General features: G+C 51.4%; 1 protein-coding gene across 2 annotated transcripts; it reads left to right on the top strand.

The window, feature by feature from the left end:
* Positions 1-4,661: 4,661 nt before the first annotated feature.
* Positions 4,662-23,268, top strand: ZNF862 (zinc finger protein 862). 2 transcript variants are annotated; one of them, XM_025039025.1, is made up of 7 exons: positions 4,662-5,361; positions 6,706-6,810; positions 8,222-8,898; positions 10,355-10,511; positions 15,763-15,855; positions 16,603-18,714; positions 20,261-23,268. In XM_025039025.1, the coding sequence occupies exons 1-7, from the start codon at positions 5,301-5,303 to the stop codon at positions 20,428-20,430; spliced, it is 3,375 nt and encodes a 1,124-aa protein (XP_024894793.1). In that variant the 5' UTR covers positions 4,662-5,300; the 3' UTR covers positions 20,431-23,268. The 2 variants fall into 2 exon arrangements, with proteins under 2 accessions (XP_024894793.1, XP_015451689.1); XM_015596203.2 differs by having other exon boundaries at positions 20,255-23,268.
* Positions 23,269-23,386: the final 118 nt, after the last annotated feature.

The raw sequence follows: 23,386 nt of genomic DNA, 5'->3' as shown, positions 1-23,386 counted from the left end.
TCCCCTCTGGGGCCGCTGCCTCTGGGCGGGTGGCGCAGGGAGGAGCGGACACACCCGCTTCGCGTCCCGCGCGGCCTCCCGGCTTCCCTCCCCCTCCTTCTGGCCAAGCCACCCCTGCCGAGTGGCCGCTCGGGCGATGCTGGGGGTGGGTGACCCGCTCAGTATAGTGATGCAAAAGTGCTCCCTGTTTTCCCACAACAGCTTCGACGTTTTGAAGAGACGCAGCTTGTTTTAAGGCTTTCAGGCTGGATTAGACGCCACTGGGACCCAAGGGGTAGGGACCACCGAGAGGCAGGGTGAGGGCTTGGACCTGCCTAGATCCCTCTTCCCAGGAAAGGGCTTTTTTTTTTTTTTTTTAAAGGCATCTGACATATTTCTTGCCAACTTCTGTTTCTAGCTATTCTACTTAATGGAGTATCTGAGTATTGCTTAGAAGTATATTCCATAAACTTGATTTAGGCTTTGGACAGGAGCTTGTGGGTTGGAAGTAAGGTGGGAAAAGGTGCTTGAAGGCAGAGGTAAATGGGTTTGACAGGATTGCTAGAGCTCTGAGGCAGTGTCAGTAAAGACCAGCCTGGCTGTAGGCACTTGACTCAGAGGCTGCAGCCACTTGGGACTAAGATCTTTTTACTGCCAGTTCTTGAGGATTGTTTCTTCTTCCGCGCAGAGGGAATTAACCTCAACAAACGTTTTTGAGTGCCGAGTCCCTCCTTTTAAAAAAGATTTGTTGTTCATTTAATAAACATTTGCGATCTGTGATTTACATTGAGCGAGATGCTGGAAATACACGGACAAACATGAAATGACCACTTTCCTCAAGGAGCTCTCCGGCGATTTTCACTTCAGTAACTTGGACAAGCCTAGAAGGGTTGCCTTACAAAAAAAAAGGATAATGAGGTTATTTTGATGTAGTTTTTCCTGAAAAGTTTGGGAAGGAGGCCGAATTACAAAAGAAGTTATTCTTTGCTTAAGCATCTCTTCCATACTCCTTCCCCTCCACAAGCTACAAGTAATGCATTTTCCAGATGAAGTAACCTACAGAGTAAATAATCCAAGACAATAAAGCTCAACAGAACCTAACTAAAGAAAGACTGAAGGTGAACTGTATGCCAGCCTTGTGTTAAGCGCTATATAGAGAAAAGAAAAGGAAATGAGCTTAACCCTCAGGTAATATCCCCCAGTTAGTTTAGATTGAACCCGATTTTGAATGAGGGGGAGCAAAAGTGGGAAGGATTATAAACCGTCGGCATCGAGAATTGGAATTAGTGATTCGAAGTTGATTTACAACCTATTTTGTTCAGTTGTAGGCTTTCTTGGCCTTTAGGGGGAGAAGAGAAATACAAACATTTTGGGAGGTAGAGGAGGAATTTGATATCCACATTAATTGAGGACCCTGGGGGCTGGAAATTTCACTCTTGGTTTTGATTGCAAAAAATCTCAAAAAGATGCTCACCAAGTGTATCAGTTTTCTAACCTGGGAAATGAGAACATCATCCACAGATGAAATAAAATGATTGCAAAACAAACTGGCAGTGTTAGATGTGTTGCAAACAAGGGACAAAACAGGCCTGGGTGGAATAGCTGTGCTATCGTAAAGCTCCATTCCCAATATCACAGTTTCGGCTCAAAGCTGGGAAACAGGGTTCACTTGATTGAGTGGCTTGGTCTATCAGAATTGTCCTTTGGGGCTATTTTTTGATATTACATAAAAGCATTCTTGACCCATTAGATTGGGTGTGGGATGTCTTGCCTGTCATTGGCAGAATAATGGATAAAAGTCAGACTTTCTCCCATTATCCTGTTTTATTTTTCCAGCCTTTATCACTATACAAAATCCTCACATTTATTTATTTACATGTGTGCTGACTCTGCTCTTGGCTACATCCCCAGCTAGAACAGCGAAGCAGTACCTGGCATTTAATAAGGTCTGAGAAAGCATTTTTTTGAATGAATGACTCCTAAAATAACATCAGTCCGGGAGCCCTTTTGCTACAAGGTGCGGGCACTATGAAGAACACTGTGGTCTGACACCTCATGTGCCCTCTGGGAGGCTACTGTTGGTGCTGCCAGATAGTATTTATATGTATGTCTGTATCACCTCAACGTTTCTTCTGGCTTCTAGCCCCCTCCGACCTTCCCACAGAAGCGATCCTTCCCTTCCCACTTCTCTCTGTACACAGTTCAGTTAGTGCATTTACATCATAGTTGTCTGTCACCTCTGCATAGATTTTAATCTTGAGAATAGAGTTGATATCTTTGGTATCTTAGGATCACCAGGTACCAAGCACATGGAAATAAATAATAAATGTACGTTGAATGAAAAAAAATGAAATTAGTGCCTACAAAATACTTGAATGTGGGGAGAGGGGTGACGATCGTGAAGAGGGTTCTAAAATAAGCCCATCAGCTACAAAATACTTGAATGTGGGGAGAGGGGTGACGATAGTGAAGAGGGTTCTAAAATAAGCCAACAGCTTCCTGAGCGCCAGGCTCCACGAGGGCTTTAAAGCCTTGCTTGCTCAGGAGGGAGAAACGCTGGGCTAGGGGGTGAGGGACCCCTCCAGAAGGAGGCAGAATGTGAATAGGAACTTGCCTGCGGGGGTGGGAGGAAATGGCTGAGTCCGACAACCTAAAGGTGGGTGTGTAGTAGGAGGAAAGGTACAAGGCGCGTTGAGTGAGTGCCCTCATACCTGGCTGTGGTAGACGTGGCAGGTGGCGGGCTCCATAGAGCTGAGGTTAGGGAGGTGGGATAGGTTCAGACTGAGGGGTCCTGGTGCTGGGCCGAGAAGTCAGCTCTGCCCTCTAGACTGTGGGAAGCTCTAACGGAACGTCCAGAGAGATTCTTTGCTCTGTATGTAGGTGAGGAATTCCTGTTATTCAAGATTTGTGTTTTCTTTACATTGTAGTCAACTGGACTCAGAAGGCTCTTGCCATAACATTGCTTAGGGCCGTCACTCTTGTTGGCGAGACACTTCATTATTCTCTAAACATTCAGTCCTGGCCGTGCTCTTTAACCTTGTGGGGCCGGTAAACTAAAGCGATGGGTCCATTGGCTTTCATTTTGTCCCCCTGGTCCCTGAGGAACAAAGGGCGAGTGGGTATGACAAAGCCCTGCTGTCCTTGGTCATGAGTTTTTTGACCTGCCCCAGTCAGAATAGCTTGCCCTCTAGGCCTGGTGTACAGTAATCCCGGGTCCTTCTCAGCCAGATCCCAAGCCTTTGAGGAGTTAGCGGTATAAATTGAATTATTTCTCAGTTCGCTCACTGCTGGGAAGGATTGAGCTTTCTCGGATCTGCTCAATGTAACCTCGAGGGTTCTTCCCCTTCCCCACGCTGGCTCCCGATGCCATGTCTTACGTGTGTCCCTTTCCTGTCTGGCTGCCTTCTTGTCGTGGAGCCCATCTTCCAGCAGGTTTTTGGAAATAAAATCACATTTTGCTTTTGAAAGACACTCTGAGAGCAAATAGTTATTTAAAACATACACATTTGGCAGCTTAATTTCATTTTTGTTTTTAAAACTGTTCATTCATACATAGTCATAGACAAAAGTCTGGAAGATCACATACCAAGTGTTTATGGTAATTCTTTTTTAATGAAGACTCGTGGGTGATTAAAACACTTGTTCCTTAGTTCAATGACCATGTATTGACATTAGAAAAATACTCATTATTTTTCAGATGTGCGATTCAATAGTGACTGATAAGAATTATCTATATTTTTCTCAAGCTTCTACTTTTGGACTTAAAATAGATCTTTCATGTGCTTGAAATTTGAGTATAAAGTTACAAGGCAACTTTAAACAAACGCGTTAGAACTTGGACATGGAGATGGATGTGTCCCCCTCAGATTTGTCATTCTGGAAGGACTTAACACCAAGGATGCTGTTTCTCAAAATGTTGTTTTTCTTTGGGGGTTGGGGAATTCAGTTTTTGTCAATCATTTTATTTTTTATTTCTTTGACTAGATGATAAATGTTCCTGGTATAATATCTAAAGAGATAAAGCGAGCAATGTTTTCTGACTGATTAGTTCTTTCTATGTTTCCTTTTCTGATTAGTTCTTTCGTAGCTGTTTGTTTCATGGCTGCAACATCTTACCTCTCTGAGGCTATGATGATAGTTTTATTTTTGTAAGGTTCTCTATGTCTCCCCTCTATTTCCTCGGTTCCTCTCCTGCCCCAGACCCCAACCCCGTTAGAGCCTTTCCTCAGGTGTCTGGAAGTCCAGTTGTTTGCTAACCTGTAACCGTGGAAAACCAAGACCCTAACGGGAAGCTCTGAGTGCTCGATGCGAGGGGCTTGTCAACTTACAGCCTGCTTGTTAGGGAATCCGGGGAGGCATTTTTTTGGCAAACAGGTTTCCCTCAGTTCTTATATTTTAGCCTCCCTGCCTTCACTCTCAGGCCAGAGGTTCCGGTGCTGCCAGATCCCAAGCCTTTGAGGAGTTAGCGGTATAAATTGAATTATTTCTCAGTTCGCTCACTGCTGGGAAGGATTGAGCTTTCTCGGATCTGCTCAGCTGTTACTCTTCCATCTACTTTTCAGTATCCAAACTCGTATTGTTATTGCCCCCTCGTGTTCCCTATTCTGGTAGGTGTTTTGCTTTGGGGTTTTTTATGGGAGGGAGGGTGTCTTTTAAATGCACAGGGAGGAAGCAAAATTCGAAAAAAAAAAAAAAGTGTCTGTTCAGTCTGCCGTCTTAGTCCAGAACGCCCCGAATCGTTTTCGGAACCGCGGTGCCCCTTTCTGGTTGGACTCAGCATTTCCACAAGACGAGTGGATCTAGTTCTCAGCTCTGACCGTCTTGATCATGGACTTCATTTGCAGACAGAGTTCTGAACGGCTTCTGACTGTTTCTAGGAATGACATACATCTTCCTATGGGGAGATTTACCATGTTTAAGATTTTATGAAAACATGGCCGTAAATGGTTGCCGAGGCCAGGAAGCATTGGGTCCTCTGGGAAGGCTGTGAGAAGCATTCAGGGAACGGGTTAGGCCGTTCCCGACTCAGCTGTCTTTATGACTCTCGTTCCACTGTGTGGCCCTTCCTAGGTAAATGAGCCTCGTTGCCACTGTGACTTGCACCCAGGTGGTCAGGGACAGGTGTAGTCTCGTATGTCAATTGACGGTGTCCCCTCCCCTAGTCTGATAGCTCTCGGAGTAGGGGTGCCCTCAGGTGGGTGTGAACGCCCGGGTGCAAGACTAACCTAAGGAAGAAGTTGGTGCTGAGCTGGTGTCATTTTTCCTTTTAGGCTCCTGTGACGTTTGATGACATCACAGTGTACTTGCTCCAGGAGGAATGGATGCTGCTGAGTCAGCAACAGAAGGAGATCTGTGGTTCTGACAGGCTGCTGGCACCGCTGGGTATGGGTTCCTGTTCCTGTCCCCTCTGCCTGAATCTAGATCCGCATCCCCAGCCAGATCCGACAGTGACTCACCCGAGAATTTCCTATAATCCTACCATTTTGGGGGGGCATCTGTGCTCATCTGCTCAGTCCCATATCTAATGATTCACTCACCACCATTTTTCTTCCCCCTTTAAATTGGTGAAAAGAAGAGGGGAAGTCGGGCTCATCGGGTTAGACCCAAGGTGCCAGGTGGGAAGCCCCGCCTGTGGTCTGTGCAGCTGCAAGGTGGATTCTGTTTCACGCGCTCATAGGACACTGGACACAGAGACAGCGCCAGACACGGAGTCTAGAGCTCTGGTCTCAGCCCCAGCTCCACCGTGTGATACCGGTGTGCCTTTGAGCAAAACCGTCAGCCTCTTTAAGCCCTGATTTCATTCTTTGAGGGGCTAAAACAACTTAAAACTTTGTACCCACGTAGGTATTTTTCACCTTTTTTATTTTCTGAATGTCCTTTTTCTGCTCTACGGGTCGACGCTCCGTACCGTGGATTGTGTTTCAACGCGTGTACACACGTGTGTACAGATTTTCTCATTCCAGTTTGGTGACCGCCCTGTCTTGTCTTCTTCTCATCTTGGTCCCTGTCTAAGGGTTATGAGAATGACAGTCTCGGCTCTCTGTGGACAGAGGGGTCATGGCTGGGCTGGGTCTTTTTCCTGTACTAAAAGCAGTTTGCAAACCACTGATTCTTCTGAACCAGAAGTTGCAAAGTAGCAGCTCATGGGCCAGATTTGGCCTGCAGATATTTTTGGGGGGGGGAGGGTAGGGGGTGGGATGGCTTTCATCACTTTTGTTTAAATAAATTGTCAATATTTAATCATGGGGAATTTTCACATAAAAATAGGGATTTCTGGCCTCTCTTAGAAAATAGGACAATCTGGCAGGGCTGGCCCCGTGTTCCACGTGGTGGCCTCCGCCTGGAGTAGAGTAGCGGCTGTCCTGGTACATGGGTTTAAATCTTCTAGGATGCCATGGCCACCCACCCCCAACCTGGTTTCCTCAGTTGTATTATCAGTCGGGCCCCTCTTGGCCTTTGAGTTTGAGCTTCTGTTCTGAATCAGTAGTTTTCATACTGTTTTAGCCTTGAAGAGGAGCACAGAGCCTGGCTTTCACTTAGTCCTCCATTCTTTTAGGGACCTAACGGATATCTGCGTTTCTAAGCCCCTGTGCTAAACCACCAAGGTTTAGCTTCCTCCTTGACCAGTTATCCCACAGTGCCGAGAGGATGGCTCAGACAGATCTTCCATTACTGTTGGGATCTAGATCCGGGACCTCATAGTGCTTCTCTCTCTTTCTGACCCAGGACCAACTCTCGCCAACCCAGAGCCGTTCTATAAGTTTGAGCGAGGGCCAGAACCATGGCTAGGCAGCATCCAGGGCCGGAGGCATCTCCTGGGCCACTACCCAGGTGAGTGGGGACCCCAGCTCCCACGTGAATCAAATCGCAGAACCTTGTTCTCCCTGGTGATCTACTCAGATGGACCACATGGAGCCCTAGACTTCTTGATGCTGACTGGTTCGTTCTGTGTGTTTGTGTGTGACTCTGTTAACAGCCCGGGCTCTTGGCCTTGGCTGTGGTTCTATAGCAAAGCCTGTTGTGTTCCTGGCCCCTGGGCCTCAGAACTCACACTGACGCATAGGCAGTGGTCCCAAAGGAGCCCCAGAGGAGCTAGAGTTGTCCAAGCTGCGTTTCACCTTAGGAGCCAATAAAGAAATGTCTAGTTTAGCTTGAAGAAGACAAATTTTCGTGAGGTCATGAGGGTTTTCATCTCTTTGAAGGGTTGTGGTATCAGAGAGGTTGTGTGTTTCTTAAGGGCTGAAGTAGCAGCCAGGCTGGAAGTTCCTCAAAGCTGGAATACAGCTTAAGAAAAACTCTCTGGGGACCAAAACTGTCTGCCAGGAGGTAGGTCGCTCTCTCGTCCTATAGGTACTTGAGCAAAGTGCGGACAGATGCCTGTCTTCTGAGGACACTGGGGAAGTGTGGGATTGTAGCACAGGCATGCCTTGTTTTATTGCTCTTCACAGATACTGTTTTTTTTTCCTTTCTTTTTTTTTACAAATCGGAGGTTCATGATAACTTCATGGCGCGAGTCTGTCAGCGCCATTTTCCCAACAGGCTCTGGTGACAGTTGGCATTTTTTAGCAATAAAGTATTTTTTAAATTAAGGTATGTACTTTTTTTAGATATAATGCTATCGCATGCTTAACAGAATGCAGCATAGTGTAAACATAGCTTTATATGCTCCGCAATAAAGTATTTTTTAAATTAAGGTATGTACATTTTTTTAGATATAATGCTATCGCACACTTAACAGAATGCAGCATAGTGTAAACGTAGCTTTATATGCTCGGGGAAACCAAAAAAAGTGGTGTGTCTCGCTTTTTTGCTATATCTGCGTTATTGCTGTGGTCTGGGACCCGCAGCGTCTCCGAGCTCTGCCTGCACTTAGCTTTAATTATGGTTTTTTAACCTTGTTATTCTGCTAGGTCGGCGTTCCTATCCATAAGTACGTTTGAACTCCAGAGGATTATGCCACTGTCTTAGGTCACAGATATCAGTTACAACGATACCCTTACGGCCAGGTGTTCTCTACGTTAAAAAAAAAAAAGCTCTGCTTAAAGCCCTCTTGATTTTCTTCTAGGTGAGGTCGAGTGGGCGTGGGGCAGTGGGGGGCCGATAAAAGGGAATTCGGGTAGAGGCCGTGTCACTTTTGAGTGTGCGATTTCCGGCTCCACATTTGACATATCTGAGAGCCTCCGTGAGTTGCAGGGGCTCCGTCAATAGGATTTCAGCGCAAATTCTCTCTTTTTCTCTCAAGGAAAAAAGATGGGCTACATAGAGGAGATGGGCGTGCACAGTCCAGCCAGAGAAGCTGGACCCTACCGGCCACCTCAGAAGAAAGCCTGCCTTCCCCACCTCAGGGCAGAGGGCAGCGCCACTGAGGAAGACTGCGCGGGAAAGAGCAGAAAGCCCCTGAAGCCCCGGTCCATCCAGAAGTCGTGGTTTGCGCAGTTCCCGTGGCTGGTCATGAGCGAGGAGCAGACAGCCCTGTTTTGCTACGCCTGCCGGGAATTCCCGTCCGTCAGGGACAGACGGTCCAGACTGATAGAAGGTTATACAGGACCGTTCAAGGTGGAGACTCTCAAATACCACGCCAAGAGCAAAGCTCACCTGTTCTGCGTCGATGCCTTGGCAGCTCGGGACCCCGTCTGGGCATCCCGTTTCCAGGGCATCCGAGACGCCAGTCCAGAGCCCCTCTTCCCTGCTCAGTATCCCATCCTGTACCCCGCAGGGCCCCTGGGAGCCTATCGCAGCGTGGCCCAGCTCCCGCCCAGCTCACGAGCTGACGTGGCGGGCCCTGGGCAGGACGGAGCAATTCCTGCGTCGCATCTGGACTGCAGTTCCAATCTGAGGCGTAAAGAAATCGCTGATGACATCCCCAACTCCTCAAACACTAGCGTTTTGTGTAATGACTCTGCCGAACCCTGCAGCCGGGTAATGTGTTTATGACGATTGATGTGCCCTCAGGGAGAGGGGAGGATTCCATAGTGTGAACAACATATGCTGCATGATGAGGGTGGAAAAATTATATTAGTTACCTGCTGGTAACGTTATAATGTTATCATAAGCTAACGTGCTCATCATGTCCTAGGCACTGTTTTAAGCGCTTTACGTGTATTATTTCATTTATTTAAGATAATAGCCCTATTATGATCTCATTTTTTACAGATAACAAAACCTAATTAGTGGGGCAAGATATCCTAACTTCCGATCTAAAGGGAACATCCAAATTCAGAACAGTAACCTTTAGTCAGAATCCAAAACAACCGAAGAACTTAATAACCCACAAGCACAAAAGCACCACAGAGCTCTGAAATAACCAAAGTGAAAACTTTCTTCTGCTTTAACTTTGGATCATGTAGCACTTTGAAATACTGCAGAGTTTCTTCACACACGTTCTTTCCTGTAGTGATTTTCATGCTGCTCTGAGGCTGGCAGAGCAGCCTGGTTAGACTCGTCCTGCTGGGAGAAAACGGACTCGGAGGGGCGACCCGTCCAGAGTCCAGGGGTTCTCGTGGCGGCAGCCTCCCCCCGCCCGCACGGCCCGTGACTGCCAGCCTCGTGCTCTCCTTCCACTCCCTGCAGCACTGGAGGGTTCTAGAAGACTCTCGTTCTCGTCTTGGGTTTATTTTGTAATTTTCTGATTCTTTGGAAAGTTGGTTTGTGAGGAAACTGTTAACTGGAATCTTTGAGTAACTGGAACCTTCCCCATTCCTCATCATTCTATATAAGCAGGATTTTACTACACACCTGTTCGACGACCCCCTGCCCCCGCCCAGTGGCCTGAGGAGAGTAGCTCCGGGGTCCCTCATACCTAGCATCAGAAGGCCCAGCTAAAGTTAGTTAGCTCGAGTTTTTCCAGAATCCAGAAGAGTGATGAGGCTCGTTTCTTTTCATGTTCGTGTTCCTTCTAGTCTTCAGTATTAGAAGCCAGTAAACAGGCCCAACCTTTTATAATCCGAATCCTTTAGCAGTAAGGCATGCGTAAGCCTAGTCACATTTTCAGTCTTTTTTATGACTCGCCATCCCAGTGGGAAATCCTAGCAGTTGTTCCTAGGACAGAGGTCACCGTTGTAGTCACATAAGAGTAGAGACACCCCTCAGGACTGTAGGGGGCGGGGCACAGTCATAAGGCTCTGCCAAGACGCCCGTTCTTTCAGCACGGTTTATATCCTCCCGGGAGACCCTAGGCTCACGCCGAGGCCCATCCGGTGTTTACGCACTAACTCTGGGCCTCATGAATTTGCTCGTTTGACTTTCGATGGATAAATGAGTTTCTCGGGGTACACCTGAGCCTCTTGGCGAGCTTCCCAGGAGAAACAGGCCTTGAGTGTCACACCGGGTGACTGACGTAAGAGGCATGCTGAATGGCTGCCGCTCTTTGTTGCAGGACCCTTCCGGAGAGGGGCTGTTTGCGGAGGTTCCGGTGGCCTTCGAGGACGTGGCGGTGTATTTCACGCAGGACGAGTGGGGCTCGCTAGACAAGCGGCAGAAGGAGCTGTACAGAGACGTGATGTGGATGAACTACGAGCTGCTGGCGTCCCTGGGTAAAGATTCATGTCGACCTTTGCTTACCCCCCTCGCGTGTCATGGGACACCCACAAGGGCAGCTGCGGCTCGTGGCCATGTTCCCGTTTCTGCCCTCTCCCTGCGCACACGCAGAGAGCGATTCTGTCTTCGCGCCTCGGGACTCTGCCTGCTTTGGGGCAGTGGCATCATCCCCTCTTCATCTACCATCTCATCACCCATCCTCCAGCACATGTTTATTGAGTACCTACTATGTGCTGGATAAACACGAATGAGGCCAGGTCTCTGCTTTCAAGGGGCCAGCAGGTTCGTGAGAGAGACAGACGCTTTAATAAGAAACTAAAACAACACAGGCTCCACAAAAGAGGTTCGGGAAAGTTCCCTGGGGCCACTGAAGAAGCGATTTAAGTTTGCCGGGCATTCGAGGGAGCGATCAGCAGGGTCTTCACTGAGTAGGAAATGTTTTAACTGAGTTGAAAAGCAGGTGGACAAGGAGGAGGAGGGGTGTCTAGACAGGACGGAGGGGACAGGCGAGCAAAGGCACAATGCCCTCCAGGTGGCTTGTGCCCTCCTCCACTTTGCCTGCGCCCAGGCCGCTTCCTCTTGCCCAGGGGCCAGCAAGGGTTGCCAGTCTTGTCCTGGGTGTCACTAGACAGCGCTGGGGAATATGGCAGTCATAACATTTATTACTGTCCCAGAAGAATGTCGTCTCGCACCTGCTTCTCATCCTTCTCTTTGCCTCCATTTCCTGTCAGACGCCCAGGGCTCAGGCGGCGTCACGATGGGAAGACGCCTCTCATGTCGTGAAGCTTTCGCTTTTCGTTTTTCACTAGCGTGCACGGCGACAGGAACCATGCAGAACTTAGGACTCCCAGCAGCGACCCGTCTCATGCCCTCTATGGAATGGGAACTCAGATTCTTTACGACTTAAATGGTGTCACATCCCCTGGCCTACACTGTCCTTTTGTGTGCAGCAAAGATATGGGTTATTTTCTAAACAGTCTTATTTTTGTCATTGTTTCGAATTTTTAAATGGCTCCCCGGACAATCAGAAATAATTGTCCGCCCTGTAAATGATGGCTTATTTCATGGTGATGGAGATTTGTGCTGAGGCCCTCGGCCCAGGGCAGCTGTGCAGAGCACACCCTTGCAGAGCGTCACTGTCACCTACAGTGTTGGAAAGCAGGGGACGAGGGGGCAATCCACTTTTTAAAAATACACACCCACTTACAAGAAGGTGGCTATTCCTTTAAGGCAGCGTGCAGCAGGGATGCACTTTGCCTGAGGCCCCTGTGGAAAGTTCGGGAGAGGGGTGGGTAACCAGTTCTGAGGTGGCTCAAGGCTGACGCGGGCTGTCGCGCCTGGCTTGGGTCCAGGCTTCGTGGTCTAGGCATTCAGTCATTTTCTTCTTAGCATTCAGAAGTTAGGAAGTGGGGAAACCTTAGCCCGCTGGGGGGATTAAGGGACAGTCCAGTCTTGGTTGAGTTTTGCTTGGATGGACGAAGAGTGTAATCAGAGGAAGGGCCACTGGTTTTGCCTGAGGGTTGCGGGCAGGAACGGAGGAGGCTTTGGCGGGGAGCGGGCTGCGTCTTCCGTGTCTGCGAGATGGAAGGGGTTCAGGAGTCCAGGACCTGGGTTGCGTGTGTGTGGTTGCCTTTCGTTACTGTAGTTAGGTCTCCGGCTGTTCCAGCCATTTCTGATTTAAACTGTGTTCCGTGTTTGAGCTGTAAGAGCATTTCCAGGAAGACACACCCTTTGCTCCGCCAAACCCTGGGAATGTAGGCTCTTCCCACCATGGTCACCTTGAAGGGGCCTGTTTGTCAGTTTCTGCCTTCAGGCTTTTTGGGCCTCGGTTCATGGGCAACCCCACAGTACTGGGAGGTACAGGTCAGGTGTTCATTCCTAAGAGGCCGAAGGTCAGGGGAAAGTAGCCCCCCCACACCTTGGTAGTGTGTAGGAGGGGCTCACAATGCACTTGACAGCTCTTTCCGGAAGAATCACTAACACCATGGTCCTGACCTCTTCGCTCCCAGTGCTTCGACTCCCCCTTCGTGGCGTGCGCCCAGGGTCTTAGCCACCCTCTTTCCAAGTCAGGCCTCTGTGTCTAGCATTGGGTTAGGGGATAGTTGGCTCCTATATGGGGAGCCCTTCAGCCAAAACAGGCAGACAGAATCCCACTTTAATATCCCATTACATATGTTTATTGCTCTTCCTGATTTATTGATTTTAGATATTATCTATTAATCCTACTGTGGAAGATGAAGACACAGCCCTCTTACCCCATCCCAAGCCCCCACTTCCCTCCACCCTCTCAGAACAGGTATATCACACTTTTTGGTTAGCTCAATGTAAACTGTTTGCCTGATGATGTGTATGTATGATTTACTTCTGATCGAAGTGGCATATTATGATGGTTTTGTCTTTGCTGTAAGATTTTCCCCACTGGAATAGAATTCGATCTTGTTTTCTATTTTGCTAGTTTTCTGTGCTCTCACAGCTCTTCTCAGACTCGCCGGTGGAATTTCACAGCTCCTCTGAAGAGTCTTCCACACGTTCAGACCCCTGCGACTTACCCGTTTCACTCTCTTTCTGGAGACTTCCGTCGCGGGTCTTCTGTTCGTCTGCTCTGAATGATTTAATCTCCAGGCTGCTGTACAGCGGTGGCTGCAGACTTTCATTTGTCTTTTTTCTACTTCCTGGACCTATCTCTTCTTTTGGGTTTGTATCTTCACTTTGTTGGAGCGCAGCTTCTAGTAACCCCAAGGAAAGGTACATGGGGAGATTTTTTTTTTAAGACTCTGCATATCCAAAAATACCCCCATTCTGCCCTCACGATTGATAAGTTGGTTGGGTATAGAATTCCAGGTTGGAAATATTTTTCCTGAGCATTTTTAAAGCATCGCTTTTTGGTTTTCCAGGTGCTGTTGAGAAGTCTGAATGCCGTTGTATTCCTAAATCTTTGAACACAACCTATTTTTCTACTCTGAAGGGTTTTAAGATCTGTTCCACTGCTCTGATGTGTTTAATGACACGGGTGTCTTTTGACCTTTTGTTCTGGGTATCTGGTGCTTCCTCTCCGTGTAGAAACTCATATTTTACAGGGAAACATTCTTGTATTATTTCTTCCTATATATTTTCTCTCTTCTTCTAAAAAGTCCTGTTAGTTAGATATTAGGCCACCTAAGTCGAATATATATTTTTGTTTTCTTTCTTTTTTTCCCCTATTTTCTGCTTCTGTCTTTTTCGTTCTACTTTCTTGGAGATTTCCTCAATTTTATTTTCTAACAATCCTATTTAATTTTTAAAAAAATTTTTCCTGTTATGTTTTAAATCGAAGCGCCTTTATTGCTGTTTCCATGGATGGCTGTCACAGTTTTTCTCTCTGGGAATATGAATTCTAGTCTGTTCTGCTCCTTGCATTATCTCTACTTTCCCCCATCCTTTCTCTTACTTGTTTTACGTTAGAGGCTTGTCTTAAATAAATATTGTTAGGTTCATTCATATTTAAGAGTTAAGCCTTAAAAAAGCTGGCCGGAAGCTCCGTGTGCACGGCTGGGACTCATTAAAGGGTGGGTAGGTTTCACTGTAGGGTGACCAGCTATGAACCTGGATGTCTCATTGAAGAGCCTACAGAAGTCGGTCTCCATAGGTGTTTGGGGGGGAGGAGCCGGCGAGGTGGGACAATTCAGTGTCTCCAAAGAAAAGTCTCCCAGTGAACTGCTTGGAGAGCAGAAGCCGAGCCCGTGGTCTTGGACCGAGTGATGCGCCTTCCAGAGCATCGACTGTCTCCCTCTCTGTGTCTCGCGGTCCTTCTTCATCCTTCACTGTCACCACTACCCTGGGGGCTGGACCTTTCTGGTTAAGTTTTCTGTAGACTCAATCTCTTCTCCACCTCGAGTGAGAGGACCCGGAGTGGAGTCGGTCTCTGCAGACTTTGAGCCCGTCCCATGTCCACCTGTCCCTTACCCACCACCTTCTACCCCACCTGGGGCCTCTGGGTCCTGCATCCTCTGGGGATTCTGTGGCCAAATTCACGTTCCCCCCTTCACCCCCTCTGCAGGCGTTTGGCGTTCAGCTCTGTTAGTTCCTTCGCTCTGATCTTCTTTACTTTTTCCAAAAATATATTAATATTTCTAGTCCAGTGTTTCTCTTGGGCTCATGCTTTGTTTTAAGAAGGATACGTGTTTAGTCTACCATGCTTTCATACTTTATTATTATATTTTTATTTGTAATAAATATGTAGATATATACGCTCACATATAATAAATACATATATTCAAGTGATCCAAAAGATGAATAGTGAAAATAATCTCCCTTTTACCTTGTCCTTTGGTCCTCCCCAGAAGCACTCACAGTTGTATGTCCTTCCAAAGGAAGCTTACACACACGTTCACGCAGACACATACAAAAGCAGATGAGTGGATGCTACTGGATTTTATTTTAAATCAAGAAAGCGATTTCTTTGCATATCCCTGAGGAATATTTATATTTTATTTTATTTTTATTTATTTTTTTAGTATGTATGTATGTATGTATTTTTGACTTAAAACAACAGAAATGTGTTCTTTCGCAGTTCTGGGAGATGGAAGTCCAAAATCAAGGTGTCGGCAGGGCCATGTTCCCTCTGAGACCCTGCGTAGAGCCCTCCCTTGCCTTTTCCTAGCCTTTGGTGGTAGCCGTCCGTCCTTGGTATTCCTCGAACGCATCATTCTAACCTCTGCCTTGTAGCCATGGTCTCCTTGTGTTTGTCTTTGTGGGAATATTCATATTTTAAATAAAGGGCAGTGCTTACCCCAAAGATGTAAATCTCTTCAGGTGCCCCTTAAAATAACCCGTGTAGTTAGCCACCTGCACCGAGGCCAGGCGCGGGTGTCCCCGAGGGGCGCGTGGACGGGAACGGTTGTTGGTGGCACTCTTCCCCTCCTCATCGCGCTTTCTGCATCATCCCTACCTTCCGTCTTTCTGTTTTATCCCTGCGTTTTTTCCTGTTTTTCCCCCTTTCTCCTCTAGAGGCTTGTGGCTGACTCATGGCTCGCGTGGCTGGCCCGTGGGGCCGAGGAAGTTATTTATGCTGGCCAAGGCGTGCACTCCAATCTGGCCGCCGCTTGGGTTTTAAGATTTAATTGGCACCCTAGATGAGTACGCCTTCGTACCTATGCCCTGGCTGAGGCCTCCCTGAGTATTTCGGGTACCACGAGTAGCTTCAGGCACGTCACTCGACTTGATGGTCCACAGCAGTGACATTAGTACGACTCTTTGTCCCTGCAACAGGGCCTGCTGCTGCCAAACCCGACTTGATCTCAAAACTGGAGCGTAGAGCTGCACCCTGGATCAAGGACGCACATGGGCCGAAGTGGGGGAAAGGTGAGTCTTGACCTACTGGGTTCTGAAGGGCAAGTCCAGGGGCCGTTGTGGCTGTGGCAAGTCACACGATGTTAGTTCAGCCACACTTAGCCTGAGCTATTCTGTTAGGCCCCGGGTAGACAGATGACCAAGTGACGAACCCTACCCTCGGAGCGCAGGACAGCGGGACAGCGTGGCGAAAACAAGGGATTTTGGGGAGCAGAGGTGCTAAAGGGACCTGGGGTAGAGCCGGTGGGAGGAGTGTGCGGTGGACGCTGGTCGTGAGGGACCATGTGACCCACAGGCCCGTGAGTCTCCTCCGTCTGGTTTTCAGTGACAGCGTCGCTGGTCGGGTCTGTGAGAGTGAGTCACTTTGCGTAACTCATTGGCCGGGAGCTGCTGTAACTCCATCTGCCGCTCTCTTTCGAAGGCTCCTGAGGACTAACGCGTGGATAACCGCCTTTCTTTGTGGTGCCTCGCAAGAGGATTCGAGCCACTGTTTACCCAGCAGCATCTACTAAGCTTATCAGCTGAGATGGCCGCTGTGTGGCTGGAAAGGGGGAGGCTGGCTAAAGAGCCCACAGGGATTTGCAGACAACCCTGAGGGAGCCAGGTCGACTTCCACAGGTCAATAGTGTTTTCTTGAAGGGTGGGTTACATTCGTCTCCGCCCTGCATAAGGGACGCCCATTGAACTGGGTGTCTCAGCTGATAGGAGACGGCAGAGCTCCAGGCAGCAAAACCAAGCGCGGTTCGATTTGCTCCAAAGGGAAAAGGAAGACGGTGGCTGCCAGAGCAGCAGACGCGCGGGCCCGGGCTGGAGAAGCTGCATCGCCTCCAGCTCCTACGGAGACGTGTTCCCCCTACAGCGGTCCCGGCCTTTGTGAAGTAGAAGCAGGTGGGCCCAGGAAAATCAAGAGGACGTACAGGCCCCGCTCGATTCAGAGGTCGTGGTTTGGGCAGTTCCCATGGCTGGTCATCGACCCAGAGGAGACCAAGCTCTTCTGCTCGGCTTGCAAAGAAAGACCGAGTCTCCATGACAAATCATCACGGTTGGTCCGAGGTTACACGGGGCCTTTTAAAGTGGAGACTTTGAAATACCACGAAGTCAGCAAAGCACACAAGCTCTGCGTCAACACTGTCGAAATCAAGGAAGATGCCCCTCAGGCCGCCCTGCTCCCAGACATCTCCAGTGACCTGATGGCGAACATGGAGCACTTTTTCAACGCCGCCTACTCCATCGCCTACCACTCGAGGCCCCTGAACGACTTTGAGAAGATCCTGCAGCTCCTCCAAAGCACTGGGACCATGATTTTGGGCAAGTACCGAAACCGCACCGCGTGCACACAGTTCATCAAATACATCTCCGAGACCCTGAAGAAGGAGATCCTCGAGGACGTGCGGGACTCCCCGTGCGTGAGCCTGTTGCTGGACAGCTCCACAGACGCCTCCGACCAGGCCTGTGTGGGGATTTACATCCGCTACTTTAAGGGGCCAGAGGTGAAAGAGTCTTACATCACGCTGGCCCCGCTCTACAGTGAGACGGTGGACGGGTACTTCGAGACCATCGTCTCTGTCCTGGATGAACTGGACATCCCTTTCCGGAAGCCCGGTTGGGTGGTGGGCCTGGGCACTGATGGCTCAACCATGCTGAGCCGCAGGGGAGGCCTCGTGGAAAAGCTCCGGGAGCTCGTCCCGCAGCTGCTGCCCGTGCACTGCGTGGCCCACCGGCTGCCCCTGGCCGTGGTGGACGCGTGTGGCGGCATCGACCTGGTGAAGAAGTGTGACCGGCACATGCGAACCGTCTTCAAGTTTTATCAGTCCTCGAACAAAAGGCTGAATGAGCTGCAGGAGCGGGCGGCTCCCCTGGAGCAGGAGATCACCCGCCTGAAGGACCTGAACACTGTCACGTGGGTGGCCAGCAAGAGACGCACGCTGAACGCGCTCGTCGTGAGCTGGCCCGCCCTGGCTCGGCACCTCCAGAGTGTGGCGGAAGCGGGGGGCCAGGTCGGGCACAGGGCCAAGGGCATGCTGAAGCTGATGAAGAGCTTCCACTTTGTCAAGTTCTGCCACTTCCTCTTGGACTTCCTGAGCGTCTACAGGCCTTTGTCTGAGGTATGCCAGAAAGAGATCGTGCTGATCACGGAGGTGAACTCCACGCTGGGGCGGGCCTATGTCGCCCTGGAGACCCTCCGTCACCAGGCAGGGCCCAAAGAGGAGGAGTTCAATGCCGCCTTCAAGGACGGGCAGCTCCACGGCATCTTCCTGGACAGAGTGGAGATGGCAGAACAGAGGTTCCAGGCAGACAGGGAGAGGACGATCCGGACGGGGATCGAGTACCTCCGGCAGAGGTTCGATGCGGACCGTCCCCCCCAGCTCAAGAACATGGAGGTGTTCGACACCATGGCCTGGCCAAGCGGGCTCGAACTGGCTGGTTTTGGGGATGATGATATTCTTGCCCTCGCCAGGTACTTTGAGCTCTCCCTCCCGCCAGGGTTCAGCGAGGAGGCACTGCTGGAGGAATGGCTGGGCCTCAAAGCCGTCACCAGGAACCTGCCGTTCTCCATGCTGTGTAAGACCGCCCTGGCCCAGCACCGCCGCTTCCCCGTGCTGAGCAGGCTGGTGGCAGTGGTGGCCTGCGTGCCCATCTCCACCTCCTGCTGTGAGCGGGGATTCAGTGCCATGAACCGGATCAGGACCGATGAGAGGACCAAGCTCTCTAACGAGGTGATCAACATGCTCATGATGACAGCAGTGAACGGTGTGGCGGTCACAGAGTACGACCCCCAACCCGCCATCCAGCACTGGTACCTGACCTCCTCGGGCCGGCGCTTCAGCCACGTCTGCACCTGCGCCCCAGGGCCTCCCCGCTCCCACGCAAGTAAGTACGCACGGCCGAGGGCCTGACACGGGGACAAGGAGGGACTCTCTCTTCCCAGTCCCACGTCGAGCTCGAAGGCTGGCGGTCTGGTAGAGGCAGCCAGCGAGAGGCGTGGTCGGAGGTATCCTTTGAGCTTCTGCAGTGTGCCCCACTGTCTGCCAGACCAGTGGCTGCTTGAGACGTGACACCTGCCCCCAAGGAGCTTAGGATGCAGCTGGAGAGGCCAGATGCACACGCTGCAGGCACAGGGCAGGCACAGGGCGCACACGCGGCAGGCACAGGGCACAGCGCTAAGAGCGCGGATTCTGGAGCTGGGCGCTCGGTTCACATTCTGGCTCCGCCACTAACTTGCGTTTGACCTCGTGCTTCAGTTTTCATTTGTAAAGTGAATTAATGCGTGTAAAGGGCTTAGAATGATGCCTGACGAGTCATGTCAGCCGCACTCCTTAAATGCTAAGACTACTACTGGAAATTCCTAGGGGACTGGAAAAGTTGGGGCCGCGGCATCACATCCTAAGCGGGGCCGCGTAGACTGAGGTTTGGAGAGGAACGGGGTCAGTGCCAGTCAGAGGGGGCGGTCCAGGCGGCAGCGTCGGTGAGGGTGCTGCCTCCCCACCTGGCGGGCAGGGCCTGGGCTGGGGTGTGGGGGGAGTTACGTCATACGGAGGGCGACTTACCGAAAGTCTGAAGCATGAAATCGTTATAAGTAGACACTGAAAACGAGGGAGAACACGGTGGTCTTCGAGGTTCTGCAGCCAGTCACGCTTCACTGCAGAGGCAGAGCGGTGATTTGGCCCTCGTGACATCTTCTAGCTGGTCTCCTTCCTGTCGCTCTGCTCACTTTTCCCTCCGAGTCTGTGGTCCTCAGCAGGGGCCTGGGTCTCAGGGCTGAGAGAGGCTGCCTAGGAGCAGGGTGGCCCTGGTCCTGCAGCTGGGAGTGGGGAGGGGGCGCAGAGAAGTAAAAAGAGGAAGCGCCAAGATGGGGAGCCGAGACAGGGAGCCCTTCACCCCAGCACTTGTTGAGTTGGTGTCCTCGTCCAGCCACCAGGGCGGGGGCGGAAGAGAAAGAGATGCTGTCAGCTGTGCCCTTTCCTAAGTTGTTCTTCGGGGGACGGTGGCACTGGTATGTCTCAGGCAAATAGCGAACACTGCCAGAGCTTACATGCCAAAGCCCTCCTCCCCAGGCGGGCCTTCTAGCCTCGCAGTGTTGACATTTGGGGCCAAATAAATCTTTGTGAGGGCGCATCCTGTGCGTGGTGGGCCCTTGAGCAGCATCCCTGGCCTCCGCCCATTCCGTGCCCACTGGACACGGGTTAACACCCTCCCCATTGCCCAGTGTCCCCTAGGGGGCAGATTGCCCCGGGGGAGTTCCAGTGTCCTAGGGTGGGAGTAGATCAGGCTGCAGCCCTAGTCCTGTCTCCTCTGTGCTGCTTCGTTTCCCACTGAATAAGCCTTGGGGTGCAGGTGGCTGTGGGAAGGGGATCGTCGTCTGATCTGTTTTCCCCTGGGTCTGATGGTGCCTTCTCTCTCCTCCCTCGAGGGGCAGAGCTCAGGAAGGAGGAGATGGGAGCGCTCTGTGTGGAGGGGGCCGTGCCCCAGAAGCCGCCCATTCCATCCTCCGCGGAACCGGTGGAGATCCTGAAGGACTGCAGCACGGACCCTCCGGACAGACTCCTGTACCCCCACACCAGCCAGGACACCCCCAAGCTGCCCTGATAAGGCTCTGCAGGAGCAGGAACCCCAGGGGTTGCCTTGGAGACGCTGTGCTGCCCCCTGGTGGTCATGCTGATAGGCTCTGCAGATCCTGGGCTACCCTAGAATCTTCCTTTGGTGGGGACTTTCTAAGCCCCAGGAAGTGGGCAGTGACAAGGTAGTTGTGCCCACATCCCAGAGAGGCGGGGCAGTCAGGAGGGCACTGCCTATTTGCCACGGCCCCTGCCTAAGCAGAGCAGGGACCGCACAGCACTTAAATATGCAGAAAGGTTCTTATCTCAAGTTCACTTTCAAGGTGCTTCAGGAAATAATCCCATCATGAAAGATTTCACTGCATGTTCTGGTGGCAAGGAGACTTTTCTGAAGTGGGAGAGACCGTTGCGGGTAGGGGCCTAAAGGAGCACCCCAGGCCCCCGGGAAAGGTGGAGAGTCTTCCAGGGACGCTGCCCACGGCCTCAGTGGCCTGGGGAAAGCACGGAGTGAGGGGCAGAGGATGGCCAGGCTCCAGGGACAGCTGGCCTGGCTCTGGGATCTGTCACCCTGGCTCCGTGGCAGAAGCAGGGATACCCCAACTTCAGAGGGGAGACTGGCGTCAGAGGATTTCTCTACCTTCTGCCAGGGCCTTCCTTTAGGATGAGACACACAAAAGCCCTGCCCGGGGTGCAACGGCAAGGGCTGTCCGATGCGCCCCCCAGTCACACCGCTTGTGTTCGCCCTGCGTTGTGCTCAGCCAGCTTCCTAAGGAGTGGACGGGACCAAGTTGCCCTCCGGAAGCTGGGACCTGGCCCCAGCTCTCACGCAGGCAGCGGTTCAACCACGATTAAGCCTTCCTCTTCGCCATGCCTCAGTTCCCTCTCGAGGCGGCAGCAGAGAGTCCAAGTGCCTGCTGGCTCCCAGCCTGCCCCAGAACTAGTACCTCCATCTCCCTGAAACTCAGGCCTCAGCCCTTTGTCTTCATCCCCTGCTACCCACGTCTCTAGTGGGAAGAGTTGTTCCCTAGACATGCCATGGGCGTGACAGTCTAGTCCACTCTTCCCATAGTTGCTCTGGGGACAGCCTGGTGCTCCCTAGGGTGCTTGTGAAATATGCTCCACCCAGACCTGCTCACTCAGACCCCTGGGGCTGGGGCTCAGTGCCTGGCTGTTTCCAGCAAGAGCCCAGGAACTCCATGGACCCGCTCAAGGCACAGAAGGGCGTCCCTCACCTTCCCGGCCCCATCTCCCCTACACCTGAAGTGAAGCACTTTCCTTGGCGGTCAGCCTCCTTTCGGCAGGCCCCCGCTGCTTCTCTCCCACCTTCCTAACCCCGGCAGGGAACAGGGAGGTTGGAGGGAAGGGCTCCCTCGGCCCTGCCTTTTGCTGCCCAGCTGGGGTCCCTGCTCTGTGCTGCATGTCCGGATGGCCTGGCTCTCGGCCAGCAGGATGTCCACTTCCCCTTCCCAGGAGGTGCCAAGAGCCCTGAGGTGCTGCCATCTGAGCATCGCGCTGTACAGCTGACCCCTGGTTCCCAGTGTTTCTGACTCTGCCTTCCTGTCGCCCTTAGCACAGCCTAAGCACCACCCCTGTTCAGTTTCCTTCAGCTTTGAGCCAGGAATTCCGCTCTCACTTTCTACCTTTTCACTTGTGGGAACGTCTGTCTTCCAGCCCTGTGGGCTGGGGTCTGAGGTGTACCACGGGCCCTTGGAGCTAGAGCTCCGGCAGGGTTACTGCCACGTGGCCAGGATGGAGCCCAGGCCTCCCTCAGCTATTCACATAAGTTTCTATGTGGAGGTCAGGGATTCGCCCTCTGCCGGATGGAGTGGAAGACAGAAAGGCCCTTTAAAGTGGAGGCGTAGCCCTGCCCTATCCGCAGGGATTCCAGACTGAGGTGACTTTCCTGCAGGCACCCTCCCTGTGGTATCTTCCAGCCTTTAAGACTCAGAGCAAGAGGCTAGTCCTGGGAGCAACAGTGTACATGGGTCCCACACACGCGCTTCCCTGTGTGGGTCTAGGCACTGAACCAGGTACGTGCCCTGCCTCTGCATACCTGCTCTGAGCAAGCCTCCAGTGCCAGCCCACGAGAAAGCTGGGCCCCTCGGAAACGCTGTTTATTGTGGGGATTTGCGTTACCCTTTTCTCCAAGGGCGCGGGTGTGCTCTGGCTAGTCTTTATTAGCTCAAGACAGAGGACTACGTTTTCTTGTGCTGGAATGCAGGGCTGAAGTGGGCTGAGCATCCTCAAGGGAGACCTGTTGCCCAGGCTGGCCTCACTTTTGTTCCAAGGGACTTCGAGCTTCAGACCCCAGAGTCTGGTGATCCGCTCATTAGAGAGGCTTCCTGTTTTTGCCTCACAAGAAAATAAACCGAAGGACATTGGGAATAGAAGGAGCGGTCACTCTGCCTTTGCCCAGAGCCCTGGCCATGCCTGCGCCATCCTTCCCCACCTGTCACCTTCATGGCATCTCCATGTTCCCATCCTGGCATCCCCCCACCCGCCACACCCCGTGACCAACATTCTGAATAACCAGCATTATAACTGACACCAGGTGTCAGTAGCCATAGGGGCCAGGTGGGAGGGACGGACCTCAGTCCCCCCACCTCCTAGCCAGACATTAGAAAGCATAACCTGCTCCAGACCTTCCGCTTCTCTCAGGCCCAGGCTGGGTTCCTCGGGTGCTAAGTATTTAGCAGGACAGCGTGAAGATTAGCCCAATCCCCTCATCCAGGTGGCTGACGGTCAAGGACACGGGGGTGGAGGAGTGACCCAGGGATATCTTCTTTGCCTCTGGTTTCAAAAATGTGCAAATGAGGTTTATAAAACCACGATTCTCAACATTTTGCTATATGAATAAAGCAGAGTTTATTTCGACACATGCCCGTGCCCTGTAATTCCTTTATCCAGAACCAGGAAACTAGAGAAGCTGACCAAAGCTAACTAGACCCGGCTCCTGGAAGAGCCCCTCGCCGCCCCGCCCCTCGCCC

Source organism: Pteropus alecto, unplaced genomic scaffold, assembly GCF_000325575.1.
Source record: "Pteropus alecto unplaced genomic scaffold, ASM32557v1 scaffold48, whole genome shotgun sequence".
NCBI lineage: Eukaryota > Metazoa > Chordata > Mammalia > Chiroptera > Pteropodidae > Pteropus > Pteropus alecto.
The sequence above is the reverse complement of the archived record's forward strand: the minus strand, read 5'-3'. Positions and strand labels throughout refer to the sequence as shown.